The following is a 21,206-nucleotide window of genomic DNA, read 5'->3' on the forward strand; positions in this document are numbered from 1 at the left end:
AGGGGCCGGGGCGGGGGCTGCCGTGGGTCTCTGCCCTGCTCATGCCCAAGGACCACCACCTTCCACATGGGCAAGAGAGCCATGGAGCGAGTGGGTGCGCGTTGATTGGGAGCCTGCTGTGTGCCTGTCCCGTAGGGTGTCACCTCCATGCCAGCACTCGAGATCACACAGCTCACTCGGGCCCCCCTAAGGGCCCCGCTCACCCTGAGCCTTCCTGAGCAGGGGGGTCTTTACTGAAGAGGTCGGGGGGGTGGGGGGAGGGAAGGACACGGGACATCCACCTCACTCCGCCACTGCCGATGGCTGGAAGCAGCCAGCAGGTGTGGCTTGTCTCCCCAGATCACCTTCTCAGCCCTCCCCCTCTCTCCGCACAGCAGCTCCGTGACCTCTTAGCCTTGTGACCTTGGGCAAGACCGTGCTGCCTCTGTTTCCTCCTCTGCACAGTGGGGGTGACCGTGGGGCACACGGGAGTCAGCAGTGGGACCTTGTAGGACAGGCAGGTGTGGGCAGGTGCCGGGCCCCAGCAGGTACTCAGGCACGGCCCTTGCCCGTAGCAGGGGCCCCAGAACCAGCGTGTGGACCAGCCTGGAAGTCTGGGGCTCGAGAACTGAGGGGTGTGTGGGGGCAGAAACAGCCCGTAGTGGCACTTCCAGCTGTGGACGCCTATAGCACTCCTCCCCATCCCCTCCTCCCCGTCTTCCTCCTCCCCATCTCTGAATTTCTGTCTCTACGCGTGTGTGTCTCTGTCTCTCTCACACTCTCTCTGTCTCTGTTTCCCCATCTCTGTTGCTCTCATTGTCTCTCCATCTCTCTGTCTCTCACATTATCTCTCTGTTTCCCCATCTCTGTCTTTCTCATTTCTCTCTCTCTCCATTGTCTGTCTGTCTGTCTCTCTCCATGCTCTAGAGGAAGACCCTTCGGAGGACGATTCCATCAAGGACTCGCTGAGCACGGAGCAGTCCTACCCCTCCCCGCAGCAGCTCCCACCTCCCCCGGGGCCGGAGGATCCCCTGTCCCCCAGCCCTGGGCAGCCCCTGCTGGGCCCTGGCCTGGGGCCCGACGGCCCTCGGACTTTCTCGCTGTCCCCCTTCCCTGGCCTGGCCCCAGGGGAGAGACCGATGATGCCCCCGGCCACCTTCAAGGGAGAGGCGGGCAGCCTGCTGGCGTTCCCTCCTGCCTTCTATGGCGCCAAGCCCCCCACGGCCCCTGCCACCCCAGCCCCTGGCCCCGAGCCACCCGGGTGCCCCGAACTTGCAGACAGTGGCGGGGGCAGCACGGCCGGGGCCGGGACGGAGGAAGAGCAGCTGGACACGGCAGAGATCGCCTTCCAGGTGAAGGAGCAGCTGCTCAAACACAACATCGGGCAGCGGGTGTTTGGCCACTACGTGCTGGGGCTGTCGCAGGGCTCAGTCAGCGAGATCCTGGCCCGGCCCAAGCCGTGGCGCAAGCTCACGGTAAAGGGCAAGGAGCCCTTCATCAAGATGAAGCAGTTCCTGTCGGATGAGCAGAACGTGCTGGCTCTGAGGACCATCCAGGTGCGGCAGCGAGGTGAGAGCGGGCTGAGGACCTGTCCCCACGTGGGGGGACTCAGGCTTGGCCATCGTGGCCAGGTCCAGGGCATGAGCTCTGGGTTCAAAGCCCAGCTCCACTACCACCCAACCATGTGACCTGGGACAAGTGGCCTTGCTTCTCTGTGCCTCAGTTTCCCCCTCTGTAAAAGAAGGAAATACATCCTTGCCCCCTCCGTCCCAGGGCCTGTGGCTGTGCTGCCTCCCCACCCAGCCCCCCCTGGGCAGCTGGGCCTGGTGATGGCGGGAAAAGACCTGCGAGGTTCAGCCTGCCCATTTTGAGATGGCCCCGGGCCACCACCAGCCTGGCCAGACCTGCCTTTTAGGGTAATCGCTGTGAAGGGTCCTGGCTTTGCCCTCACGAACACCTCACTTTGAACCTCAGCTCTGCCACCCACCCACTGGATGACCTGTCAACCCACTTCAGCTGCCCTGTGCCTCAGTTTCCCCATCTGTCAGCCTCTGGCAGTGCCATGCGGATTAAGTGGGTACAAAGCACTGACCAGAGCACCTGGCACATGGTAACTGCTTGAGAGCTGTTAGTCTTGGTGGTTGTCATTGTCATCGTCGTCATTATTTCCTTATTGTTTCAGGCTAGCCTCTCTTGTAGGTCCACAGTTTGTCACACAGACTGAGCAGTGGCTCTGCCACACTCGCTGATGGTCTGACGCTCACTCTCCTGGCCCTGGCGCCCCTCAAGGAGGAAGGAAACAGCCCCCACCCCACCCAGCTCCAATGACAGGCCCCCAACATGCGGATTCATGACAGATGCCTTCTTGCCTCCCCTAGGCAGTATCACCCCCAGGATCCGCACACCGGAGACGGGCTCGGACGATGCCATCAAAAGCATCTTGGAGCAGGCCAAGAAGGAGATCGAGTCACAGAAGGGGGGTGAGTATGGCTTTGGCCAGCAAGGTGGCAGGGCCCCAGCGCCTGCCCAGAGCAGGAGGCCAGGCCTCCTCTACCTTTGTCTACCCAGAGGGCATTCTATGCAGATCAGCACCCCCAGAGGCCTGGTGGGATCTTTCTAGAGCACACGCGTGGTCGTGACGCTGCTCAGAGTCCTGCTGCAGCTCCCCACTGCCCTCAAGATAAAATCCCAACTTACCATCAACACTTCTAGGCCCTGTACCCAGCCCCCTCCTGGCCCTGCCTCTGCACCCCGCACCTGCCTGTTGATAGGGCAAGCCTCTGCAACTGCTCCCTGCACCTCTAATACCATCCTTGCCCGGACACCTTTCACCTGGCCAACTCCTGCTCGGACACTATGACTCAACTCAGAAGTCACCTCCTCTAGGGAGCCCCCACCTCCGTCCAGATTGATTGGATGCTGCCCCTCCCTGGTCCCCCGACGATTAGCTACATGCTTGCTGCAGTGGAGCCAGACTGGCTGCACATCTTGGTCTGCTGCTTGTTAGCTGTGTGACGTTGGGCAAGTTACTCAGTGTCCCTGTGCCTTCATCTCCTCATCTTTAAAATGGGAACAGCATTGGCACTCTTAAGGTCGTGTGTGTGGGAATCAAATGAGACCGGGCCTGGCAGGGTACTTAGGAGGTGCTCCTGAAGGAACAGTGTCACTACAGTGAATATTATTATTATTACATCTCTTGTTTCAGTCTGCGCTGTTACAAATGACTGTGCTGGTGTGGCTGTCCCTCCCACTGGTCTTGGGGCTTCTTGCAGCCAGGGGCTGCGTTGCATCTTCAAACCTGGCATGGCGAAGCTCCGCACTGTGAGCGGCTGGCTTAGAACGTGGACGCTGGTTCAGCGCTTGCGCTCCACCTTGCAGTGCCTGCTGCCCTCTGGTGGCTGCTCCGAGCAGGTGTTCCAATTCCTGAGCTACCTCTGCTTGTGGCCGGTGCCACCTCCTTTCCCAGTGGCCCTCCCTCCTGCCTGGTCCCTGGGAGGTGCAGGGGACAAGGGATTTAACCTGCTAGGAGCCTACACTGCCCCACCCGTGTAATCTCCTGAAGCCCTACAGTGTACAGTTCCTTCCTTCTTGGTCAGCCCCAGTGCAAGACAGAGAGAGGCCGGGCACGGTGGCTCTTGCCTGTAATCCTAGCACTCTGGGTGGCCCAGGCAGGAGGATTGCTTGAGCTCAGGAGTTTGAAACCAGCCTGAGCAAGAGCGAGACCCCATCTCTACTAAAAATACAAGGAAATTAGCCAAACAACTAAAAATAGAAAAAATTAGCCTGACGTGGTGGTGCATGCCTGTATGTAGTCCCAGCTACTCGGGAGGCTGAGGCAGAAGGATCGCTTGAGCCCAGGAGTTTGAGGTTGCTGTGAGCTAGGCTGACGCCATAGCACTCTAGCCCAGGCAACACAGTGAGATTCTGTCTCAAAAAAAAAAAAAAAGAGATGTAATAATACAATAAACATCTGTTAAACTCCTACTATGTGTTAGACATGGGTAACAGATCTGGTTGAGACGTGAAATTGGGGTGAAAAGAACCATGAGAAACAATCTAGTCTAATTCTCCAACTAAACAGACAGGAAAACCGAGGCCAGAGAGGGGAGACGTGAGCTCACCACTACACAAAGACAGAAGGAAAACCCAGGTCTCCTGACGCCCGTGCAGTGCTTTCCCCCTAGTGGGGGGATGACAAACAGGCAGCAGGGAAGTGCAAAGGGCTCCGTCCCAGCAGAGGACAGTGTTTGCCTCAGGTGGCCCCCCCGGTGGTTGGCACTGAGGCTCTGTGAAGAGTTCTGGCAAAGCACACGCTAAGCAGGAGGCCCGTTAGGAAACCCGGGGAGGAAGTGAACGTGCTGACTGTGACTCGGGACCTCTGCTTCTGGGATCAAAGGACATGTCCAGAATGAGGACAGAGATCTCTAAACAAGCCATTCCTGTACTGTTGTTCACAACAGTGACAGACCAGAAACAACCTAAGTGACCAGCAGTGGGGGATTTGCCATTGGCCATTAGAGAGGAAAGCACTTTTAGAGATGGGAGAATGCTTGTGTGAATATTGAGTGTGGACAAGCCAGGCTATACTTCCACAGGTCCCTGTCACTGTGCTCTGCGTGCAGCGTAGAAAGCAGCTGGGAGGAGATACATGAGAGTGTTTCGTGTGGTTGCCTCTGGGAGAGAGAGATTAGCGGAATTTTTATTTTTATCTGAACTTTGTGCTTTTTTTTGTGCTCTCCACAATAGGCAAGTAGGACTTTTTTTTTTAATTGAGGTAAAATTCACATAACAAAATTAACAGACTTTTTTTTTTGAGACAAAGTCTCGCTCTGTTGCCTAGGCCGGAGTGCAGTGGTGTGGCCATAGCTCACTGAAGCGTCAAACTCCCGGGCTCAAACAATCCTTCCACGATGGCTTCCTGAGTAACTAGGACTACAGGCTCAAGGCATTGCACCTGGCTGTGTTACTTTTTTAATTGGAAAAACAATAAAAATTATTTTGAATGGGTCAGTGAGGGCCCGCCAGGATGGAAACTACACAAAGAGATGAGGGAGAAAGGGTCGCAGTGATCTGGCTTGGTCCGGGACTGGGGGACCCCAGCACAGGGGAGGCCACTAAGAGGGCAGGAGGATGTGCCTTTTCATTTACTAATTAGCTGTCATTCCTCAGGGTACTGATCACACTATCCGAGGTTCATGATACACTGTGTGGTTGTTCCCTACACAGCCTGTGTGTATATTGACATATTCATTCATTTGTTCATTTAAATAACAGAATGAACCTCTGGGAACCTATTGCCCAACCCAACATTTAGAAAATTCACAATAACTTAGATCTTCTGGCATTTGTCCCTCCCCATTCCTCCCTCCCACCCCTGCCTCCTCTCCCAAAGATAGCTTTCATCCTAAATTTTTGTTCTAGGCTGAGTGTGGTGGCTCATGCCTGTAATCCTAACACTCTGGGAGGCTGAGGTGGGCGGATTGGATTGCTCGAGGTCAGGAGTTCGAAACCAACCTGAGCAAGAGCAAGACTCCGTCTCTACTATAAATAGAAAGAAATTAGTAGGCCAAGAAATTGGCCAACTAATATATAGAGAAAAAATTAGCCAGGTATGGTGGTGCATGCCTGTAGTCCTAGCCACTCAGGAGGCTGAGGCAGCAGGATTGCTTGAGCCCAGGAGTTTGAGGTTGCTGTGAGCTAGGCTGACGCCATGGCACTCACTCTAGCCTGGACAACAAAGCGAGACTCTGTCTCAAAAAAAAAAAGAGTTCAAGACCAGCCTCAGCAAGAGTGAGACCCACTCTCTACTAAAAATAGAAAGAACTTAGCTGGAAAACTAAAAGTAGAAAATATTAGCTGGGCCTGGTGGCATGTGCTTGTAGTCCCAGCTACTCGGGAGGCTGAGGCAGGAGGATCAGTTGATCCCAAGAGTTTGAGGTTGCTGTGAACTAGGCTGAAGCCACAGCACTCTAGTCTGGGCAACAGAGCAGACCCCATCTCAAAACAAGAAAGAAAATATGTTATACTGTGTGTCATCTTCTGGGACTTGCCTTTTTCATAGTATGTTGTTAAGATTCATTCAAAGAGGTGGGTGGGTGGGGGATCAGAAATTACCTATCAGGTACAACGTATACTATTCTGGTGACAGTGACAGGTACACTAAAAGTCCTGACTTCACCACTATATATGCCATCAATTCATCCATTTAACAAAATACCACTTGTACTCCCTAAATGTATTTTTAAAATTTTTTTAAAAAGCTTCATGCAAAGGGCATGGTGGCACATGCCTTCATCCCAGCTACTCAGGAGGCTGAAGCAAGAGGATCTCTTGAGCCCAAGAGTTCAAGGCTGCAGTGTGCTACGATCATGCCTGTGAATAGCACTGCACTCCAGCCTGGGCAACATAGTGAGATCCCATCTCAAAGGAAAAAAAGGTTTATGTATGGTTTTATGTGAAGACATCTTTTTTAGTTCCATTGTGTGGCCAATACACTATTTATTATTCATTCTCTCCTGTCCCTGGGAATTTGGGTTCATGCCATGATTCTGCTGTTAGAATAAGAAGCCTCTTTTATGTGCTGTAGTGTCCACCTTGTTTTTGAACGTCTGCACAATTGGATCACAGCGTATGTAGAAGGCACGTGTGTTTTTGCGGTATGTCATCCCCATGTGCACGTTCTCTGCATATGCTAAGAATCTCACCACACCTGACTTTTGGTGACTGCCTAATATTCTGCCACGTGGGTGCAACGTAATTCACTTAACCGGTCCCCAGTTGTTGGACACAGGTCGCCTCAGCGTTTCGCTGGTATAAATACTGATGCCATGAACATCTTTGTCCCTCAAGTTGAGCCCTGACGATGGCCCCCCGGCCACCTGTCATCCTCCCCCTGCAGGTGAGCCCAAGAACTTGTCGGCCCCACTGGGCATCACCAACGGCACGGCCTCCGCCAACACCTCGGAAGATGCCATCAAGAACATTCTGGAGCAAGCGCGCCGTGAGATGCAGGCGCAGCAGCAGGCCCTGCTGGAGATGGAGGCGGGTCCCCGCGGCCGCTCGGTGCCCCCCTCGCCCCCGGAGCGGCCCTCGCTAGTGGCCGGGAGCCAGAACGGGGCCCCGGCCCACGTCAAGCAGGAGGACGGCAGTGCGGGCGCGGGCGTCGGGGCTGCGCAGACGCCCCTCACCGTCCTGTCCCCGGCCGCCTTCGTGCAGAGCATCATCCGCAAAGTCAAGTCCGAGATCGGCGACGCCGGCTACTTCGACCACCACTGGGCCTCGGACCGCGGCCTGCTCAGCCGCCCCTACGCCTCCGTGTCGCCCTCACTGTCCTCCTCCTCCTCCGGCTACTCCGGCCAGCCCAACGGGCGTGCCTGGCCCCGTGGGGACGACGCCCCAGCGGCCACTGAGGACGAGACAGCAGGGGGCGAGGAGGAGCCCCCCAGGGTGGGCGAGCCCAAGGCCGAGGGCGGCGTCCCCGAGGCGGGCGGCGGGCGGCTGGCCTACTACCCAGCCTACGTGCCGCGCACCCTGAAGCCCACCGTGCCGCCCCTGACGCCCGAGCAGTACGAGCTGTACATGTACCGCGAGGTGGACACGCTCGAGCTGACCCGCCAGGTCAAGGAGAAGCTGGCCAAGAACGGCATCTGCCAGCGCATCTTCGGGGAGAAGGTGATGGCGGGGGCGGGCCGGGGGAGCCAGGCCCTCTCTCCTGTGTCCAGCAGCCCCCTGGCCCCGGGGGAAGGAGGGCCATGGCAAGGTGGCATTCAGTCCTGCTGTTGTTAGCGGGGGCGGGCGGGGGGAGCCAGGCCCGCTCTCCTGTGTCCGGCAGCCCCCTGGCCCCGGGGGAAGGAGGGCCGTGGCAAGGTGGCATTCAGTCCTGCTGTTGTTAACATGGACAGCCACTCTCCGGAGTCCTCCAGGGCCCTCTGCTCCTCCCAGGGTCCAGCCAGTAGACAGTTAGGGCTCAGCCCAGCCAGCGTCCCCAGTGTGTCCTCATGGGTTGGTGCCACTGGAGTGTCCGTTTTCACTGTCACCTCCGCCCTTAGCAGGGGAACAGGAAAGGGGTCGGAACCCTCAGAGGAGGAAGCGACTTAAGTGGGAGGCATGGAAGGCTTCCTGGAGGAGGGGCCCCTTGAGAGGACTGAAAGGCTGGGAAGGATTTTTACAGTCTAGATGCCGGGAAGGGCACGGACACATGGACACAGCACAGGCTCACGCAGGCGCCTGGGGTGTGAGGGATGGACAAAGGCAGTGTGGCCCCCAGGGAGGGCAGGGAAGTGGCCCAGGGTGCCAGGGGCCTGCTCACCTCCCCTGCCTGCGCCACCTGTCCACAGGTGCTGGGCCTGTCACAGGGCAGCGTGAGCGACATGCTGTCCCGGCCGAAGCCGTGGAGCAAGCTGACGCAGAAGGGGCGCGAGCCCTTCATCCGCATGCAGCTGTGGCTGTCGGACCAGCTGGGCCAGGCCGGGGCGCAGCAGCCCAGCGCCGCGCAGGGTGAGTGCCCGGCGGGGAGCGGGCTTTCGTCCTTTTCTCCTGTGTTGTATTTTAACTATTTAATTTCATTATTGTGGGAAAATTCACCTAACATGAAATTTACCTTTTAGCCATTTTTAGAGTGTACAATTCAGTGGCATTTATTACATTCACAATACTGTCAGACGCCGCCTCTCTCTAATTCCAGAAGAGTTCGACCACCCAGAGGGAAACCCACAGCCCTTAAGCAGTCACGTCCCGTCCTCCCTCCCCACGGCCCTGGCAGCTTCCGAATCCCCGCCCTGTCCCTGTGCATGTACTTACCTGGGATGTTTCATGTAAATGGAAGCATCCAAGATGTGGCCTTTGCGTCTGGCTTCCTTCGTTGAACGTGTTTTCAGGGCTCGTCCCGTCGCAGCGTGTGGCCGGTTTCATTCCCGCCGCAGCGGCTGGCGTCGGCGCGCCCGCCACTTCCTCCCGAGAGCCCTCAGCAGCTGAGCAGGCCCTCCTGTCTCCCCCATCTCTCTGCTGCTTCGTCCCACCCCTCTCTCTCCCCGTCTCTGTCACTCCGTGCCTCTCTCACTGTCTCTACCGTGGCCACCCCTCTGCTTCGCCCGGGACAGAGGCGTTGCCAGGTTGCCAGGGAGCCTGGCCCTGTGCGCGGGGAGGCGGCGTGGGGGGTTGCCAGCGAGCGGGCGCCTCGAAGACCCTCGACTCCAGAGGCGGGAAGCAGCCTCTCGCCTTGGCCCTGCCCGCCGGCTCTGCACCTTTGAGGGTGGGACATGTCCATGTCAGCTCCAGTGTCACGAGGGATGCCACCTGCATGGGAGGATCAGCCCAACTGAGGCAGGGAGTGGGGGAGGGGACCATAGAGTTCTGGGGACCCCAGATGCGGGCTGCCAGTCACACGGACTGCGATGCTACTACTCAGAACTTCTCGGCTTCACTGTGGACCTATCAAGGGTACTCGGGTCCTGGCTGAAATGTGCTCACTCAACAGGCATCTGCCCAGCACCTCCTGCCTCCTCAGGTCCTGGGGACTCACCCGTGACTGCCACATGGTCCTTGCCTTTGAGGGGCTCATGGTTGATGGATGAGAGGACAGTGTTGGGCATAAGCAGACCTGAGCTCAAGTCCTGGCTTTGCTGTGTGACCTTAGACATGTTGCATAGCCTCTCTGAGCCTTGGTTTTCTCATCTATAAAATGGGATGGTAGCACACGCTTCTTAGAGGTGTTATAAGGGTCTCTTGAGATCATGGGCATAAACACGTCTCGTAACACTCCACTGGGCACGTAGTAAGTGTCCAATAAAAGGAAGCTTTAGTATTGTCGTTGCCATCATCCTTGTCATTCTTGTCATCTCGTAAGGAAGAAATCTGGCCCAAGCAAGGAATTGCGGTGAAGTGTGACAGTGCGTCAAGGTGCTCTTAAACCCAAAGTCCCCCTCAGAGGAGAGAGACTAGGACTGGGTCTTGAAGGATGCACAGGAGTTCAGGGTTAGAAGGAAGGCCTTCAAGGTGGCAGACCAGCCAGAGGAAAGACATGGGCGCTTTAGAAGGTCCCCGGCTGTGTGTTGAGGGGACTCAGTGTAGCTCCAGTCTTGGGGAGGGGCGGGGACGAGGGTCCAGAGCCTCGATACCAGGACGAGGAGGCAGACGTTTGCGTGCAGGTGGCGGTGGGGAGCGTGGGAGTGGCCTGATGCGACTGATCCGCTCGCCTCCCGCAGGGAAGGAAGGACACACTGGGGGCTCGGGATGTCCCTTCCGGAAGCAAAGCCCCTGCTCCCTTCACGTCTAGCTAGCTACGTTTTTATGTTTGTTTTACGAATTTCCAGCAGGTGGCAGGTGAATGCCTCAAGAAAGTGGCACCTTTTTCTAACTTGCCGGGATTAGAAGCAGCCAGTGCTGGGGGCTCCGAGACACTCTCCCCGTGCTCTCCTGTGCGTCAGGCACCACCCAGGCATGTCCCCTGCCCTGGCCGGTTTGTCAGGATGCTCAGCTCCCACCTGTGGGTGACTGACACCTGAGGAGGTGGTGGGCTGAGCACGTGGCCCTGACTTGGCTGTGACAGGCAAGCCTTCCCAAACCACGCATGTCCACGCCAGCTGGCAATAACCGCCTTCTCCTCCTCTTGTGGCCCACAGCCAGCCCCACGGAACCAAGACCCTCACCGTCGCCACCCCCCAGCCCCACGGAGCCCGAGAAGAGCTCCCAGGAGCCCCTGAGCCTGTCACTGGAGAGCAGCAAGGAGAACCAGCAGCCGGAGGGCCGGCCCGGCGCCTCGCTGGGCGGGAAGGTGTACTCGGGCGGCCAGGCCACAGGGGGCATCCAGGAGATTGTGGCCATGTCCCCAGAGCTGGACACGTACTCCATCACCAAAAGGGTCAAAGAGGTCCTCACCGACAACAACCTAGGTACGGAGTGGCAGGAATCAGAAATGCTCCTCCCGCCTCGGTGGCTTCCACTTGCTTTGAGACCGCAGGACAGCGCAGTCCAGCCTAGGGGTGCTGGGCAGCCCCCAGGCATCCGGGACCCGGTGAGAGGCTCTGGCTCTGACCTGGGTCTGGGATGGGACAAACAAGTGAATGCAGGTCTGACAGGACCTGGAATTCTCAGCCTGTAGCTCTCGTAAGGTCCTCCCAGGAGGACTCAGAGAATCCCAGTCACTGAGGCTCCAGCGCAGTCCTCACCCGGTGCTGAGGTCCTTGCCCTCCGGGGACTCGGCGGAGAAACACGTTCTAGGGCTCTTCTCCTTTGGGATCACAGACTCCTCGAAGCCTGTGATGCAGGTTATGTCCCCCGTCCCCCAGGGATGTGTGCAAACCCCACATCACCCACTATAATTTCTAGTCTAAAAATATGATGTGATCACTATTTTAAAATACCAAATAGTAGAGGAGAGAAAAAAGTTTGAAAGTAAGTAAATAGGCCAGGCACGGTGGCTCACGCCTGTAATCCTAGCACTCTGGCAGGCCAAGGCGGGCAGATCATTTGAGCTCAGGAATTCGAGACCAGCCTGAGCAAGAGCACGACCCCATCTCTACCAAAAATAGAAAAAAAATTAGCCAGGCATGGTGGCACACGCCTGTAGTCCCAGCTACTTGGGAGGCTGAGGCAGGAGGATTGCTTGAGCCCAGGAGTTTGAGGTTGCTGTGAGCTAGGCTGACGCCACAGCACTCTAGCCCGGGCAACAGAGCGAGACTTTGTCTCAAATAAATAAATAAGTAAATAAATCGCCTCCCACTTCTCAATCACATTCCAGTTTTTAATATACCTTTGCCACTTTCCAAACACATACAGGAATATATATATACATAATTTCTTCTTTTTTCTATGCAGGTGAAATTATACACATACTATTTCAAAGTGTTGCTTTTGAAAAATGAACACTATTTTGTGGATACCCTTCCACATTAAAGTTATTATATCGGCCACATTGTTTTTCACTGTTATAAAGTGTTTCAGACCATGGATGCACCACAGTTTTTTACCCAAGTGACGGGCATTTTGGTCATTTCCACTTTCTTGCTGCCTTTGAAACTGTGCCTGTTGCCTCGCTGTGCCCTGGGCAAGGCTGGCTCTAGGACAAACGCTGCAGGGGAACTGCAGGATCAGAGGTTCTGCACATCTAAAATTTTGATAGAATCTGTCAGATTATTCTCTAACATGGTGACACAAATTTGTATGCATGAAGTTTGAAAACAGTTTCAGAGATCTCCGAGGAATGAAGAGCCTCTTAAGTCGAAGGAAACACTTTTGCTGCTTGCTGCCTAATCCCGCCCCCAGAATCTCCTTGGCAGACACGTGCCCATCAGATTCACACTGGGGGTGGGCTCCCCAGGTTTCGCCCTTCGCTTCTCAGCGGAGACACCTGCTCGGGCCTCCCCTGTGTTTCTGGCCTGTTCCTTGCTGGGGTGACAGGCTGCCCTCCTCCCCTGCCCCCAGGCCAGCGGCTGTTTGGGGAGAGCATCCTGGGCCTCACTCAGGGCTCCGTGTCTGACCTGCTGTCCCGGCCCAAACCCTGGCACAAGCTGAGCCTGAAGGGGCGGGAGCCCTTTGTCCGCATGCAGCTGTGGCTCAGTGACCCCCACAACGTGGAGAAGCTGCGGGACATGAAGAAGCTGGAGAAGAAAGGTAAGACTTGGGCAGGGCTGGGCCCCAGCACCAGGGACTCTGGGTCTGGCCTCAGATTTCCCCCTTAGAACCATATCTAGTTATAACCCAAATAAACCCAGGGCCCCAGTGGTCCAGTCCGTGCCTGGTATGGGACTGCGTGAAATGATTAATCCCGAAGAACACTCTGATTGAAAGCAATTAAAGTGTTCGCTATGCCTCCCATGCGTCCGTCTTAGCATCCTTCCACACCCCCATTGCTGCGGAGTCTTCTGCCAACCCCAGCTGCATGTTCCCCCAAACACTCTCTCTCTGCCCTCTCCCTCCTCTGCCACTACTGCCTGTGACATAGATTACCTGTCACCCATTACGCAGATTCTACATGACAAAGGACGGAACTGACCCAGCAAACAAGAACCCTCCCTTGTAGGGGTGGGCACGGATTGCAGTTTCTCGCATTCTGATGTTATCTTATGTCCTGATAAAATGAGCCAGCATTGAGCACCTACTGTGCAGAAGGGATTCCTATATCTTAAAAAGCCCAGAGCCCAGTCGGGAGATAGGAATAGTTGAAGTCATCATCTGGGGTAAGAAGGTAGCTCATGTGAGGACCCAGGGGCAGCCAGGTTATGAGGAGCACACAGGCTGAGCATGGCTGGGTCACTGTCACCAGACAACTCTGCAGCTGAGAACTTGGCCTGTTACTTCCCGGCTGTGTGACCTTGGGCAAGTTACTTGCCCTCTCTGTGCCTCCTCCTCTTTCATCTGAAAATAAGAGTCAATAGCATTTATCACAGGGCATTGCTGTGAGGATTAAATGAGACCCTAATAACTTCTTTCATTCTGATGTGGGCTTTTATCACATCTTAATGATTGGGGGGTCGAGATGCATCATGCAGTTAATGAGTCATTTAAATTAGCAGGAGGAGGCCAGGTGCAGTAGCTCACACCTGTAATCCTAGCACTATGGGAGGCTGAGGCAGCTGCATTGTTTGAGCTCAGGAGTTCGAGACCAGCCTGAGCAAAAGCAAGATCCCATCTCTACCAAAAATAGAAAAAATTAGCCGGGCATGATGGCGCATGCCTGTAGTCCCAGCTGCTAGGGAGGCCGAGGTAGCAGGATTGCATGAGCCTGGGAGTTTGAGGTTACTGTGAGCTAGGCTGACACCCGTGGCACTGTAGCCCTGGGCAACAGAGTAAGACTCTGTCTCAGATAAAATAAAAAAATAAATTAGCAGGAGGAGCAGGCCCCAAAGATTGGGGGCATGGAGGCCTGTGGGTGGAACTGGCCGGGACTGGTGGCAGTGACGGTGGCCCATTCTCAGCCCTCCCTGCCTCCCCGCCCCAGCCTACCTGAAACGCCGCTATGGCCTCATCAGCACCGGCTCGGACAGCGAGTCCCCGGCCACCCGCTCCGAGTGCCCCAGCCCCTGCCTGCAGCCGCAGGACCTGAGCCTGCTGCAGATCAAGAAGCCGCGCGTGGTGCTGGCGCCCGAGGAGAAGGAGGCGCTGCGGAAGGCCTACCAGCTAGAGCCCTACCCCTCGCAGCAGACCATCGAGCTGCTGTCCTTCCAGCTCAACCTCAAGACCAACACCGTCATCAACTGGTTCCACAACTACAGGTGGGGCTGCGGGCGCCTCTCCGGGTGGGCGGCGTCTGGGCTGGACCCCCTCCCGCCCCAGGGCCCAGAGGGAGCCCTGCACGGCCTCCCGGGGGTGGCAGGTAGTCACATGAGTGTTTAGGGTTAGAACGTAGGCCAGGCTGGGACAAATCCCAGCCCCATCACCTCCAGCTGTGGGACCCTGGGCACATCACTTCACTCCCTTGAGCCTCAGTGTTCTAAGCTATAAAATGGGATGATCACGGGATCTGCTTCGTAGAGCTTCCAGAACATATTTAGAACTAACACATTGACATGAAACACCTGGCATGTGGTGCATGGTGGGGTCTATGTTACTACTGTTGTCACTTTTATTATTTTGTCACCCAGCACACTCTGAGTCTGCCTGTACGAAGGGACAGGGAATGAAGGTGTCTGGGGCACAGGCCTGAGGAACCTGAACTGCCCACTGAGCCTCAGTGGAGGCTGGAGCCCTGATTTGGGGCCCCCGGCCTCTCCCACTCCTGAGGCCAGAGGACCCCCTTTCTCTCCGGGCTCCACCCACCTCAAGGAGTGGATGATTCTACCTCTGTGGCCACCTGTCCCCATAGCTGTCCCCACTCACCAGGTCGAGTCAGCTGGGCTTCCCAGAAGTTCAGTCCCAGGGCTGGCTCTGTGGGGACCGCAGAGGGGCTCCCTGAGGGCCAGCTGAGGAGACCCCAGTGCACAGGCTTGAGGGAGGAAATTGTGGGACCAACTCTGAGGCACCCCCACGCCCCGCTTCCTGAGCAGGAAGCGCCTCTGCTGCCCACATGGTACCAGAGAGGAGAGTCCACTGTCCGTTCCACAGGCAGAGGGAAGGTCCCTGATGCCCAAGGGAGAGGGGCAAAGAGATCGGTGGGTGGCGTGCCCAGGATCTCCTTTCTGCGCAGCCTGGGCGTTGGCATCACACTGGCCCGAATTTAAGTTCCCCCTCAGCTGTGTGGCCTCGGGCAAGTCATTTTACTCCCATGAGTTTCGTCCTTATTTTGCAGAGGAGACATCTGACACCTGTCCCACAACACTGGACTGTGGGCCAAATGAAAGAATTTTGGGTGTAAACACATTATAAAATGTGGCCTACTGTCTGACTCAGAGCGGAGCCTGCCAAAGAGCCAATGACATAGGTCCTTAAAACCCTCTCACTTCTTTCCCTCCCGGAGGGACATGGGGACATCTTTCTAATTCCACATAGGAACTGAGCACTCCATATTAACCAACATGTTCATTCAACAGACATTTCTGACATATGCACCATGAGCCAGGGTCTGGAGATACAGGGGTTCAAAGCCATCAGCCCTGCCCTTAAGGATCTTACAGTCACGAACCAGATCATTTCACTATAACCTCATAGATGCTGTACAACAGGAAAGAACAAGGGGCCAGGGGAAAAGGGAATTCTGCCTGGGGAAGACTTTACAGAAGAGGCGGCATTTGAGTTGGGTTTTGAAGGATGAATAGGAGTTTGCACCAAGAAGCAGAGAATTTAAGAATTCTATTCTCAAAAGAAACAACTCTAAGAGCTGCAATTATAGAAAACATCATTTCACTTGTTAAATGTTTTTTGAGCCACTCTAAAATATAATTTACGGGCCTGAGTTTCCCTCCGACAGCAGGGAGGCCATTGAGGTTAAGAGGAGGGAGGGGGTTCTGGGAATTTGGGGTACCCAGGCTCTGGTCCCAGCTCTGCCCCTGTGTGCTACAGCAACCTGGGCAGGTAACTCCCCATGCCCCAGTTTCCCTGTCTGGGCTGATGTCTGAGAGTCCCTCCAGGAAAGAAGCAGGGAGTTGTTGCCACAAAAATAAATCAGGGTTTGACTTTGAGAAATATTCTAGAATGCTGCTGTCCATTAAAAATATAAGCCACATGTGATTTTGAATTTCTTAGTAGCCACATCAAAAAATAAATTAAAAAAAGAAACAGATGAAATGAATCATAATAGTATATTTTATTTAGCCCAATATATCCAAATATAACCATTTCAAGATGTGATCAATATAAAAATATTATTAATGAGATATTTTACTTTATTTATTATTGAACCTAAGATCCAGTGTGAGTTGTACCTTCACAGCACATCTCAGTTTGGACTGGCCACAGTGGCTGCTGTGCCGGACAGCATAGGTCTAGACCATGAGCTTTGGAATCCAATAGCCCTGAGTTCAAGTCCGCTAGTTACTAGCTGTGTGACCTGGGACAAGTCAACATCTCTGAGCCTCGTTTCCTCCCCTGTGAAGTGAGCATAGTAATGGCGCCCACCGTGTAGGGCTGTCGATGGTGCAGGTTAGAGGTTTGGTGCCTGGTGAGGCCCCGGGCAGTGTGTGGAGCCAGATGCCACTCACGGTGGTTGAGTCCAGGGTTAGTGGGGTTCCCGTCCAGCCACAGGCTCACCGCCGTCTCTGCCTCAGGTCCCGAATGCGCCGGGAGATGTTGGTGGAGGGGACCCAGGACGAGCCAGACCTCGACCCGAGTGGGGGTCCTGGCATCCTACCCCCAGGACTCTCCCACCCGGACCCTACCCCGCAGAGCCCCGACTCTGAGGCTGAGGACCAGAAGCCCACCGTGAAGGAGCTGGAGCTGCAGGGGGGCTCTGAGGAGAGCAGCACAGCCCCGGCCGCCCAGGACGCGGACCAAGTGACGATCAAGCAGGAGCAGACGGAGGAGGACGCCGAGGAGGAGGAGGAGGAGGTGGGCGGCCAGCCCCAGGACTTAGGGGAGCCGGACAAAGGCCACGGTCCCCCCAAAGAGGAGCATCCAGACCCTAAGAGTGACAACGGACTCCCAAAAGTGGCCCCAGGGCCCCTCATTCCATGCGGAACCACCCCAGACTGCCCATCGCTGTGTCACCCCCAGGAAAGTGAGGCCAGGGAGCGGCTTCACTCGGACCCTCTAAGTTTCAAGTCAGCCTCGGAGTCCTCACGCTGCAGCCTGGAGGTGTCACTGAACTCACCGTCGGCCGCCTCCTCACCAGGCCTCATGATGTCTGTGTCACCCGTGCCCTCCTCCTCAGCCCCCATCTCCCCATCCCCACCTGGCGCCCCCCCTGCCAAAGTGCCGAGTGCCAGCCCCACCGCTGACACAGCCGGATCCTTGCACCCCAGCGCTAAGGTGAACCCCAACTTGCAGCGGCGGCACGAGAAGATGGCCAACCTGAACAGCATCATCTACCGACTGGAGAGGGCTGCCAATCGGGAGGAGGCGCTGGAGTGGGAGTTCTGAAGGCAGGGGCGAGGGCGAGGGACATACCCCGGTGACTCCCTCCCTTCTCTCGCTCACTCTCCACACAGGTTGGGGTGAGGGAGGGAGGAGCTCAACCATCAATATGTGGACAGCAATGTTATGCCGTTTACGGTTTTTGTTGTCATCCTAGTTCCATGAAGTTGTGAGTGAACAGGTGGGCCGGATGCCATTGCCAGCACGCCTGCCCCAGGGAGTGCCAGGAACCCTGCTCCTTCGCCAGCCTGACCCTTCTGCAGGAGGCAGAAGCAAAATACCGCCACATTTTCATCTGAAAACTCCAAACTCTTTTAGAAAAAGAAATAAATATTTATAGACCTCTTTTAGATATTTTAATAAAGGATCCTTTGGAATTTATTTCCAGCTGATGCTGTTTTGATATTACAGAGAGTTATAAAATCAGGATGCTGTCACAACTGTTACGAAGTATACACTGAAGTTGTGTCGTTTTTTGCCACTAGATGAGATTAAAAGAAGACAATTGTTCAAAGCCATCACAAAACACTATAAGACTGACCAAAATTTAGATGACCTTTGGACCGCGGTTTTCCCCACTCCTGTCTGTGAGACACAGCGCACTGCTACTGCCCTCCAGAGGCCGAGCTGGAGAGAAAGTCCGAAAGACTCTAAACGAACACCTGGATGCCGTTGAGGACGTGTTTCATTCTGGTGGTCTGTGTCGCACCCCTGACTGCACAGAGCGTCCCGGGCCGTTGTAAATGTTGTAGAGATGTGGGCTGTGGCCCGGCCGTCCCACACGCGATGTAGCATGGTGCAGAACAAACTGCTTACACCCCTCTAGTTAGGAACCGTGGCGGCGGAGGTCGGACATCCATCTTGTCCAGTGGGAGACAAGATGCGTTTCCAGATCCTTTGAGAAGCTGGGCTTCGGGGCGGGTGCTTGGAGAGTGGCGCTCGGCCAGGGCCCCCCTTCTCTCCCCAGCCTGAGTCTCTCAGCCCGGGAAGCTTCCCTATGGTATGAGCATGGGCTTTCCAGGGCAAGACGTGCTTTCCAGAGCAAGGTGGCCACCATCTTCCCCTCCTTACTTTCTCCGAAAGTGACAGTGTCTGTCACGCCACGGACACTGAAGCTTGGCAGCCAGCGCCAAGAAGTAGGTTCATCAGACCAGAGGCCCTGGCTCCCCTTCCCAGCACCCCCTCAAGCGGCCCGCTGCTGTTTCTGGAAGGCGCCTGCAACTCTAGCCGGTGCAGAAGCGCTGAGGCTGAGACCGTCGCGGCGCGTCCACTGCAGCTCGGCGGCCTCCAAGTCCCCTCCCACCTCCCCGCGCATGACCTGCTGGGGCTCCGGGCTCGGCCGACTCAGAGGAGCCCCTGCTCGAGCGCCTGCTGGAGGTCCCAGGGAGAGGGAGCTCCCAGCGGTTGGACCACCGCTGCCGCCGTGGTTGTTGACTCTTGCTCTCTTGCTTTTGTTGTTTTCCCAAAACCCTCCGTGGGGAGGCTGAAGGGCGACTCCCTGGGATGAAGATGAGAAGGTCACCAGGGTGGGCGCCAGTCCCTGCCGGGAGGAGAGACAGCCGCCGCTGGGGGCTTCAAGGATGCAACGAGCATTTCAAAACCACATGGGCAAAACCCAGCGACCAGAAGGGGGCAGGAAAAAAGGACTGTTCCAGAAATCCCGACTGCCGAGCACCCGGCCCAGCCTGCCGTCTCCACACCAAACACTCAACACCACCACAAACCCCGAAGGAAAACCTCCTTTCCAGACACCCAGGCTATGCATTGAAGAGTTTTCCACTGTATACATTTTTATCCAGATGAAGGTATTTTTATATTTTGACACTAGGAAACAGTGACCAATTTTCAGAGCAATCAAATCTGGAACAAACGAAACATCTCCTCTTAGCCGCCACCATGTTGCAACTGAGACGCGCGTGGGAGAGCACGCCACTTCTTACTGCTGGCTCCAACGGCGCTGAGCCCGGGCCACTCGCAGACTCCAGTCCCCAGAGAACTAAGTCTGGCTTTAGTGTGACGGGATTTGACGAAGCACTTAGTCTAGTCTTTGGAACACAGAAATCCTGTTGTACCTAAAGCCGCGGGCCTGTGAACAACTTTGTCAGGTTCACGTCCTATAACGGTTTAAAAAAAAAAAAAGAAAAAGAAAAAAACCCCACACAAAACCGTTTCTATGAGAGATTGATGAACTTTGTTTAAAATTTTAAAAAAAGGAACACGTTGTGTAAACGAGTCGCTAAATACAGAATTGTATAATAATTCCGGTGTGCGCTGCTTTGTTCCGGAGCTGGGGGTGCGGGGTGGGGGTCACATCTGGCCCTCAGAGTGTTTCACAAAATGGTATTTTTTAAAAGCTAGTTTCTAAATTGTTTGCCAACATTAAAATATGGGGCCATGTCACATAAAAATAACGATTATTGGCTTCTCTTGGAAATAGTGAGGTCTCGCCACCCTGGGCCCACGTTCCAGAGTGACAGCTGCCAGCTGGGAGTGGCTGCCTGTAGACAGGCGGGGCACGTGCCTGTGATCTGCGTTGGTCCTCACCTGCGCCACCTGCCTGGGCCCTGCGGGCACCTGAGCTGGCCACTGCATGTTGTGCCTCAGCTGCAGCAAAGAAAGACGGAAGGATTGGAATTCGTTTTTCTACCCAGTGCAGCAGGGTGGAAGCAGGTTAGACTCTAAGGAGTCAAGATTGCACCCTGTCCCCAAATCTTTGGCCACAGGCCATAGCCCTAAGGCCAACCAGTGTACAAGCTGTGCCCACCTCCTTCAAGTGTGTGAGCAGTTGGTGCCCCGGCCTCCTGATGAGAAAGTGCCAAGAGGGGCTTCCTGGTGACCAATGTAGCATCACCCCTTTCCCAGTTCTATTTCCAGGGCCTCAGTTTCCTCATCTGTAAAATGGGGTCATCACAGCAGCCAGCTCAGAAGGGCATTATGAAGGATGATCATGCATGTAAAATGCTAAGAACGGCGTGGCACAAAATAGGAGCCCGGTAACTACTGCTGTATCGTATGTAAGGGGTGGAGGGGGTCTTCCAACCCGTGCTGGTGAGTCGCCCTGTGCATCAGGCTGCAGGAGGGGAGTTTTTTGACCAATAATGTCAAGATTGTCTCTGACACTCTCGTGGCACTAACATTACTCACCCATGAGCTAAAGCCTCGTGGCCTCCCAAGACAGACCTTTCCGCTTGTCTGGAAATCTTGCGATCCATCAGTTTTTCCACATGTCCTTGCAGTGGGAATTGAACATTATCTCCCCGGCCCCAGTTAGGATAACTGATTGCCCCAAGCCGGCAGGATGGCCCCCTGCAGTGGTGGCGGGTAAGGGCCAGAGCCCCCATCAGCCCCGGAGCTCCTGAGCCAACCCACAAAGGGTGACATTTCAGGTGGGCCGGCCTGTCCTCAGAGTCAGGGAAGAGGAGGAGGGTGGTAGTCAGTGGCCACACTGCCTGGTTTCAACTCTGAAGGCTGGGTGGCCTTGGGCAAGTGCCCAAACCACTCCTGTCTCAGTTCCCCCCACTGTGAAGTGGGGGTGATAGTAATGGCACCTTCCTCCCAAGGTGGTTGTAAAGATTTGCATTAAGGAAAGCCAAGGACTGGCCCTTTGACCCTTGGTTTACAGCTCTTGAGGTCAGAGGTTGGAAATCCCCAGGACATCACCCCCCCCCCGGGGGGGACATGGGGGCAGGAACGGAATCTGGCACCCAGAAGCCACCTGAGAACCGGAGGCAGCAGCCGCCCCGTGGCTCTGGGCCATCAGCTCTGGTGGTGACATGGAGTCTGCA

General features: G+C 55.6%; 1 protein-coding gene across 3 annotated transcripts in view; it reads left to right on the forward strand.

Moving 5' to 3' along the window:
* The window catches only part of CUX2 (cut like homeobox 2), a 238,487-nt gene extending 217,990 nt beyond the window's left edge, over nt 1-20,497 (forward strand). For 2 of the 3 annotated variants that reach the window (XM_020283091.2, XM_020283093.2), the window contains exons 15-22: nt 907-1,548; nt 2,358-2,459; nt 6,878-7,650; nt 8,316-8,475; nt 10,599-10,868; nt 12,400-12,588; nt 13,916-14,189; nt 16,617-20,496. In XM_020283091.2, coding sequence (XP_020138680.2) covers nt 907-1,548; nt 2,358-2,459; nt 6,878-7,650; nt 8,316-8,475; nt 10,599-10,868; nt 12,400-12,588; nt 13,916-14,189; nt 16,617-17,427 — 3,221 coding nt within the window. In that variant the 3' untranslated portion in view covers nt 17,428-20,496. Of the gene's footprint in view, nt 1-906; nt 1,549-2,357; nt 2,460-6,877; nt 7,651-8,315; nt 8,476-10,598; nt 10,869-12,399; nt 12,589-13,915; nt 14,190-16,616 lie in introns of all 3 variants that reach the window. The other variant, XM_020283094.2, reaches the window with a different exon arrangement.
* Nucleotides 20,498-21,206: the final 709 nt, after the last annotated feature.

This window comes from Microcebus murinus, chromosome 22 (genome assembly GCF_040939455.1).
Source record: "Microcebus murinus isolate Inina chromosome 22, M.murinus_Inina_mat1.0, whole genome shotgun sequence".
Lineage (NCBI taxonomy): Eukaryota > Metazoa > Chordata > Mammalia > Primates > Cheirogaleidae > Microcebus > Microcebus murinus.